This window comes from Bactrocera latifrons, unplaced genomic scaffold, assembly GCF_001853355.1.
Source record: "Bactrocera latifrons isolate USDA-ARS-PBARC rearing strain unplaced genomic scaffold, ASM185335v1 scaffold_60, whole genome shotgun sequence".
In the NCBI taxonomy this organism is placed as follows: domain Eukaryota; kingdom Metazoa; phylum Arthropoda; class Insecta; order Diptera; family Tephritidae; genus Bactrocera; species Bactrocera latifrons.
Genome location: NW_017537268.1, coordinates 391,569 through 400,536, shown reverse-complemented (window position 1 = coordinate 400,536; position 8,968 = coordinate 391,569). Strand labels below are relative to the sequence as shown.

General features: G+C 37.3%; 1 protein-coding gene across 1 annotated transcript in view; it reads left to right on the top strand.

Annotated features, from left to right (window-relative positions):
- Positions 1-8,968, top strand: part of LOC108975008 — a gene marked incomplete in the record, with an annotated part of 358,586 nt that overhangs the window by 332,677 nt on the left and 16,941 nt on the right. Inside the window, 3 exon segments of the mRNA XM_018943206.1 lie at positions 53-107; positions 1,057-1,214; positions 7,464-7,627. Coding sequence (XP_018798751.1) covers positions 53-107; positions 1,057-1,214; positions 7,464-7,627 — 377 coding nt within the window.

Below are 8,968 nucleotides of genomic sequence, written 5' to 3'. Positions count from 1 at the left end.
TATACTTACAAACACTATTTTATATTAAATGAATTTTCTCTTAACTTTCCAGATTTTGCGAGATATACGGCAAGGTTTACTTCAAATGAGCCGTGAAGGTCGCATAGGTAAGCTTAAAAGGAACTTTAATACAATTTTTATTCTTTCGAAATTCAATGTTTTACAATTCTTTTTCTTATTGAAATGAAATTTAAAAATACACAGCTACAATATTTCCCCAAACATTTTGTCATTTACCAACGCTTCGCTGTTGCACCTGCGAAAAAGTTGACTTTCCGTCCCAACGGCTTTGTTCACCTGCAACAGCAAGCAACTCTGTGAGAGCGACTCTTATGCCTAAGTGAGCGTAAAATGCATACGTCCGTTTCCGTTTGGCGTGCAAACAGTTGCATACCCACACATGCACCAACACGCATGCATCTGCTTTCTGCTTTCACAACAAGAACAAGATTGCCAACACAAACAAAAATGTTGAGCACATGCTCAACTCTTTTGGCTGCCGCACTACTTTAGCAGCCAAGCAACGCATTCGCTTACCAATACACACGACAGCTCGTCGGACAGACACATACGAGTGTTGGTCTGCCTGCATCTTGGCGAAATGTGGAGTAAACAAAGGTGCAATGACACTTTTCGGCTGTCGCTTAGCATACTTACTTTCTCGCTTCTCGCCATGCTTCCGGTGCTACTTCTTCAAGCTTGTTGCTTTCTTTTCTACTTGAAGGCACAGTGCACTTGAGCAGCGCCACATTTTCCATGTAAATGCGCGTGAAATGCTAAACATCTGCACACAAGTGTTGGTATGAAAAAATAGTTGCATACTTGGCAGCGCAAAGCACGTGTGTATGAGCATCGGCGCATTCGAGTGTTTGTTAGGGGAATTTTATGTATTTTCTTAAGCGAATTTAAGCACATTAATTTCATTAATTTTGAGTGCAAATTTTGTGTATTTTAAAATTAATTATTTATATATATATATATTTATTATATTTTTTTTTTTTTTTTGGCATATTTACTTATATTTGTTTATATCAATTTATTATCTTTCCTTCACAGACGATACCTACATGTATGACGATGCTCTACGCGGCCCACATTACGCCGTAAGCGGTCTTCATCATCAGGGTCACTGGTATGATGAGCCGCCATATGAGAGCGATCCAGACGACTTCCTGATGTCCGGCATCAATTGCGGACCCGCCGCTACAATACAGGTAATGATTTTGATAAGCGAAAGCCAATGAAGTAAGAACTATGTTTGGCATCTAAGTAGATAATATATAAAAACATACATATCAACTCACTCATTCAGAATTTTTAATTCAAGAAAAGTATGTGAAAGATTTCTTATGTTTCCTCAGTATTTGAGCAAGACTTATAATAATAATCCGCGAACGAGCGGAAATAGCCGAGTCATAAGGGGCAAGAGAGTTTTCAGCGTTGCGATCTTAAGCTGCTCAGCTACAGAAACAAAATTTTCGACAGCTAAAATTAAGAACTAAAATTAAAGTTTATAATTTTTAAATGTTACTTGTTAAGATTAGATAAAATAATTTTTTAATGGTAAAGAGTGAGTCTGTGAGATCATTTGTGCTGGAATAAGAATTGAAATCATGACTTATGTGGCGGAATGCTTCTTTTAGCTCAAAATTTGTTCTAGAAAGTTTTAAAAGTAAGGGTCTAAACTTCCTGGTAAAGCGAGGGGGAACGTTAAAATTAATATCAAATAAAAGAGAGGGACTACAGACTGATCCATTCATGAGTTTTACAAAAAATATTATACCAAGCATCTCCCTACTTAAAAATTGTATCTTCGTTTTTTCTCAACCATGGAATATAGAAGAGATCGTATAATTTTTTTTTTTATAAAATTTTATGCCTAAAAGCCAAGCCAAAGCAATTCTGAAAACATTAATTATTTAAAATTTTCACTTATACCTATATTTGTAGTAAAAATAATGATGTGAGGACTTTTTGTGAAGAACAAATATACCTAGACAGTGCACTTACCAGAAAACGATAAGACTAGAATTGAAAGCCAAAGTTATTTTACAATAAATAAATATTTTGGACTATAAAAACACTTATCAAACTTCATATGGTTCAAACAGTTCGTTCAAGGAGCCACTCATAATTTTTCTTCGAAGTCTAAAATGAAAACTGATTTCTAGAGGGTTAAGGTTGGGATCCATACATTAACAGAGTATAACAAGTCTTTCAAAACACGAAATTATCTGATCATCAACAATAAATCCCTTAATTGATGCAGCTCTTGAATCTCTTCAGATCGGTCTGCGTCCCAAATGTGGCAATTTTGCTTCTTTACATACCCATTGAGTCAGAAATGAGCCCCATCGCTGAACAATATTTGGCTCGAAAACATCGCAACTTCTTGAAGCTTTTTAAAAGCCCATCGGGCAAAGCGACGGTTCTTGGAAATGCCGAGAGGCTTCAGTTCTTGCACAAACCGTATTTTGTACGCTTTCAATTTGAGATCTCGACATAAAATGCACCAAGTCAGTCCAAGTTGCTGCGAACGGCAACGAATTGACTCGCCATGGCTTTCGTGTGCTCTCTCAGCTACGGCTGCTATATTTTCTTCACTGTGTGGTTAAAAAACATGACAGCTTGCACATGGATCACCCGTTATATTGTATCCCACCATTGATATTTTTCACTCATATTAGAATAAGAAAAGATCTGCCTTTGCCCTTAATTTCAATCTAACCACAATTGCTGTTAGCTACAAAAAAAAAAAAAAACAACAACAACGCAACATTCTTAAATTCAGCATTGTCGTCTCTTTGCTGTAATCTAATTCACCGCAATTCACTGCCAGTCAACCACAACCGGGGGCTACGGAAATTCATTTTTCAACCTTTAAGTGGTTACCTTTTTTCGGCGCGCAGAACTGACCAATATCCGCTTTAACTTTTTGTACTGCGGCTTTTGGAAGCAGCAACCTTTTAACTGTACGTTTTTTTATTTTATTTGGTTGCGCACTTGAACGCTGCTTTTGAGCATTTGCCAAATAGCTGAAATAATTTTTCGAATTTAAGCTTAGAAGTCGTTTATGCGCTTGCCGATTTAAGATGCGGCGTTTTTATTAATTTTTTAAATTTCAATTTTTTTTTTTATTTGAAATTTAGAGTTGCCAAGTGTCAGTCAATACAGCATAAAGGTGTTAAAGGAAAATATAATAAATTTGTGGTCGAAAAATCTTAAAAATTAACAACAATTTTTTCTATCTTCTCTAACAAATTACAGTAATAGCGCTCACTTATGCTTCTTTCAGCTTCATAAAAATATTTTTCAACCAAAAAATGTTTTTCTCCTCAAAGTAGCGCCACCATTAGCTTCCTGTTTGCCTCCTTTAGGCCTACTTTACCACAAAATAGCAAGGCACAAGGTACCCCTCCACATTACTCCTCTACATGGTATTGGCAGAAGACAGACCCACACACGGGCGCACCCTTGCGTGCGGTTTTAGTTCAAGTTCATTGAAGCTGCGCCATGACTCGCTTCACTGCCGACTTCACTCTGGCGTGCGAGCATCCTTTATCGAAGCCTGCCCTTTTTGCCCGTTACCACTCATTATTTGTATTTTCCAACTACCCGTTTGCTTATTTTCTTTCCTTTTTCACATGCCTTTCTTTTTTTAGTGTTTTTGTCTGTCTGCCCGAGTGTCTCTGTTCGGGCTGCAGCGCACATTTCTTCGATTTTATTTGCAATCGCTTTATTAAATTACACGCTGAATATATTTTCTTTGCTTTGATTTCGGGTTCGCCAGCGAGCGTCCACAGGCACACACACATGCATCTGGGCATTTATGATTCCTTGCTGGCTGCCGTCTTCCCCAGAGCAAACGCTCTTTGCTGCTCTTTTTTCAATTTAGTGTTTTCGCTTCATTCGTTAGCCTTCTTTTATTGCTTTCTATTTTTTATTGAAATTCACTTTATGTTTATTGACAACGCGGAAATGCATAATTCTTGTGGCACTGCAAACCAAATGCGCCCCCCGCCACCCACAAGCATTCCCATGCAAGTCGCTCACCCGCTGCGCGTTTGGCAAATACGGTGCGTGCTCAAGAGCGCTGCGAAGACGCTGGCTGTCCTTTACAATTTCCGCTTCCCATAATCCTAATAAGTAGTCTGCTTCGATTTCGCCACACTTTTGTCTGCCAGGCGTCGGCGTCGGTGGCTCAGCCCGAGGCTGCGGCGTTATCGGAAACCGCACTTCGTGTCTCTTCTTTGGTTGCTCAAGCAGCAGCAGCGGCCGTAGTAATAGTGGCAGTCGTACATAACTGTAAATGCCATTGCATTGCCATTCGATAATGGTGGTTCTTGTTGCTGTTGGGTGGCAGATTAAACTGTGAACTTGTTTTCTCTTTGATTTATGAGCTTTGTGGCTTTTGGCAAGTGGTTTTTGACTCCGCATCAAATCCTTCAATTTCCATTCAGTTTGCTTTGATGTCAAATTTTGTTAGTTGCGCAATCGAACGCACACACACACAGATTGTATATGTACACACACCCACATCCCCAACAGGCTTTATTCATTCGCGTGTGTCGGGCGGTTGTGGGGTTAGTGCCGGGCAACGCATAAAAAATACAACGAATATTTGCGGTTTCACTCGACTTTATTTGAATTGGTTGCGAAAAGACGCAAACACAGTGCCGAATAAAATTACCGAATAACGGAGTATTGCAGCAATTGTCGTTCGGGCAAATTGTTATAAATTTATTAGGAATTTTTAAGTTCGCTGACAAATGGCGAAAAGTACGCGCTTTCTAGGGAAGCGGCATAATTTCGCAGCCACAAAAGAGCAAATTTCATTTATGAGGAATAATCAAACTATCAAGCAAAAAACAAGCACTCAGCAAATAAAGAACTACGCAGATGATTTATGCGAGAGATCGTGGGCGGAGGATAGTTGTGGTCATATATGTAAACATTTCTTAGCATAGTTTTTTGTTGCATTTTTATTAGTAAACGAAGGGTAAATTGAAACTGGGGTTGTAAGTAAACATACAATTTATGTAAGTTCAAGCGTTTTCGCTTAATCTCCCAATAAAGTTGGGACACATTAAATTTAAATATCATGAATTCTCTTCTAGAGACATCATAGCATAAGTCGAATTTGAAAATCTCTAAGTATCAGTTTGATAATTAGAACTAAAGTGCGTAGGGCCTCACAGACCAGTCTTTGCAATGCAGAAGCCCTTGTAAAGTAAAAAATGCAATACTTAGGTTTGAAAGCTGTTAATGTAGGTCTCTAGCGCTTATTCAGCTGAAGAGAATGAGAGCTGAATATCAGCGCGACTGCAAGGAATTGGTTTGGAGTGATCGTCTTAGTCAGATTTTCTTATATTAATAATATTCTCCGTGCTTAGACCCTACAGATTAAGAATCGCTGAGTGACTTTTAGAAAGTTTTTTCGTACATATTGAATAAGTTTTTGCCCTCAAGATCTCAATATAACATATTTGAATCACTCATTTAACTTCTTTATAAGGTGTGATCCATTGCAAGGTTCCCTACTTTTTTTTTTTTAAGAAAAAAATATAGAAGCTTTATTATCAATAGAAAGAATATTTTTCGCTATTTATTCCTTGAAGATTATGCCTTTCAAATGTTGGCCGCGGCTACGCCTCAGATGGTTCATTCATTGAGTCCATTTTCGATGAATCGCTCGACCATTTGGACTGGTAACTGGTGAATGACAGCGCTTGAAGAACTTTTTGGATAATGTTGGAATATTAATGCTATGAAAGTTCCTGAAAAACAAATATATGGAAATCTTCAACGGTTTGCTGTCATTTCAATTGTGTTGCAAGGTTTGGAAGTCGGACATATATTTTCCTTTTCATTTTTTGTTAACTACCTGCTAGACTCAATAATATGGGTTTTCAATAACCCTATTTCGAAAAATACTTCCATTTCGGAGGCTAACTTAGAAAAACGAAAAAAATCTCTTTTTACTTATGACTCAATCTATCGAAAACACATAGTTTGGTGCCATAAATAAGAAAAAAATAATTTTAGCAGTTCAGTGTTAATTATACATATTATTTAATGTGTGGTAATTTGATACTCTCTATCGATAAAATATAGGGCGAGTCATAAAAAAACGAAAATTTTTTTTTTCGCTTAGTAAGCATTAAATTTCTTACAAATCTAAGAGTCTTACCATTTATAATGATTTTTTTTTTTCATTAAGTTGTAAAATTAGAAAAAAAGTTTGCCATAAAATTATCGAACTTCAACGGTTATTATGTTTTAAAAGGTAAAATTGACGAAAAAGTCGCTTGTGACTTTTTTGAAGAGCATTCAATTTCCAGCAAAATCTATTAAACAGGGGCCCTATTCTGTATCTCGATACGTAAATGTATTCTATTCGAAATTCGGATCTACTTTATAATTATCCGAAAGTTGCACCACCCTGTGCCAGAATATATACGTACAATTTTCGTTTTTGCTTTCTACAACTCAAAAGCTAACGAATATTTGATTCGAAAACTAGCTTAAAAATCCGAAAATCGAGTTACAAAATAAAAAAAATTCGAATTCGACAAAAGTTTTTTTCGAATCGAGTTACAGAATAGGCCCCCAGGATAACTTTCCAAGTAGTTGGAAGCGAGATTTGAATTTTTCAATCTGTCAATAAGGAAAAAATAGAAAAATGTATGGCGAAGGAAGGACATTCCCATTACAAATAAGAATTTATTTGGAAAAATTTTCTTCGAAGTGTCTGCGAACCTACAAACTTTCAGAATATCAAGTAAAAAAAAATAATAATTTTTTTTATCCACTCTAATAATAAATAGCTAAAAAAAAAATTTTGAAACTCTTCTCTTGCGCAGTGTCTGAAAAGATTCAATATATTTTTTATATTTTTTACTTATAAATTATTAATTTTAATCGCTTCGAAGCTTTCGAGCTACTTCTCTAAATTTCCCAAACTGGCAATTTGATTAAAATTTCATTCATTCTAAAGACATGTAAACACCGTAATCAAACCAAATATTCCAATACCGCCATAAAAATACGTACAACAAAACAAAAGCGAGATCCCATTGAAAATTAAAACACAGCCGAAGATTAGGGTAGAGAAAAAGCGCTGCTCAAGCAAACATTTTCAACGGAATTTTCAACTTTAATACCGCAACACAATAGAAAGCGCACAATACACACCTTTGCTAGCGCCGCACATATACTCGAATTGGCCATATAACGGTTTATCATACAATTTCAAATAAGGCTTGTATTGCTTAGTGGCAGAGCTTTTTGCCAACTTTTCTAAACTTTGTTAATTTTTCATAATTCCGAGCATTTTCCCAGCAGACCGCAGCCACATTTACGGCCGCGCGCACTGCCACACACATGCAAATGTATACTTTTCTTTGCGAATATTTTAACACTGTTATAATGTAGCGTATTTTGGTGCTGTTTCTAATTCACAGGGCGGCCGGGTACGTTTCACCTCGAACCGTGAGAGTGTTGGTGTAATTTCATTAAGATCCGCCGGAGATATTTCACTGCCACAGCGAGGACCGCCCCGGCGTGGGCTTATCGTGCCACAGCAGCCGCCAAATCCACCGACAATAATACCGTTAACGCATGCCAGGTAAGATTATACGCACACTTTACATATACACATGCTTATATACTATAAATATAACGGGGCATAGCGCAGCCTATTCAGCGTGCATTTAGAAGCACGAGTAAAAGCGAGAAATACACACTCGTAAGCTTTTTCAAAGGGTATTTTCTTGTAGGCGAACACTTACACCTACACCGGTGTTTGTATGGCTGCCGTAAGCTAGAGGTGCTCGTTGTTGTTGTTGCTGCTATTATGGCGTTAGCTGCTGCTGAAACAGTTTCTGCCGCTTTAATCCACGCATTAATAATAAATATGGCTGCAGGAGCTAAGCGCACACACGCACACACACACACACACATACAGCACTCATTCATCCTTACAAGTCACACACACGCACCTACAAATCCAACAGCTCGTGTCCGTCAGCAGCATGCAAAGCAAAAGGTGTAAATTGAACAAATATGCGCCAACAAAAAAGGTGTGCAATAGAACACCTAGAAATGTTGCTGGGCGCTACTAAATCACACCTTTTTAATGATAGTACAACAACAGTAACAATGACTTTATGTAAAGCATAGCACAGTTATAGGCCAAAGCGAAGCGAGCGCGGCAAAAGCTGACGTTTAAGTAACGTTGGCGAATATCGGCGATTTATTGCGGCCAAATAAATATTTTCAGCAATTTAACGGCATATCAAACAGTTACTCGTAAGTAGGCAATTTTAGAGGTTATGAGCATAGCGCACACACAACGAAACATGTTTTATTGTGAGGGAGCAAGAATTTTTGTAGTAGATGAGATGTGAGTAGAGCATTGCTTACCTGCAGGACAATCGAAAGGAATAATAAAAAAAAACCACTATACTATATACATATATATACGATATGTTTATATATATATATATATATATATATATGTTTTAAATTTCTACGTCTTTTATAAACAGCAACATAACTATAAAATGAGGGCCACCCATATGTAACTGACATTTATTAAGACTTTTCTGATATAAGCAATGGCGTTTAATAAAATACTTCTAAATAAAATTTTTAAATCGCATAAAATCAGAATTGTTAGATTAAGGATTGAAAGTTTCGAGAAAGACACACGTGCAAATTTTATACATTATCTCATAAAACCTCACGCTAGGTCCAAGTAACCAAGTGCAGCTTATCTGGAAATGAGCTAGCTGATGAGATCGTCCGCTCCGTACCATACACAAAATTGCGTAGGACCTTTCAATGCGGTTGCTCTCCCCACCATACAAAGGCTGCTCCGCAACGAGGAAGGGGAGGAGTAGTGGCAACAACTCCAAGGCCTGTACCATGACAAGTTGGTTACAACCTCTACACTGACCATTGTAGG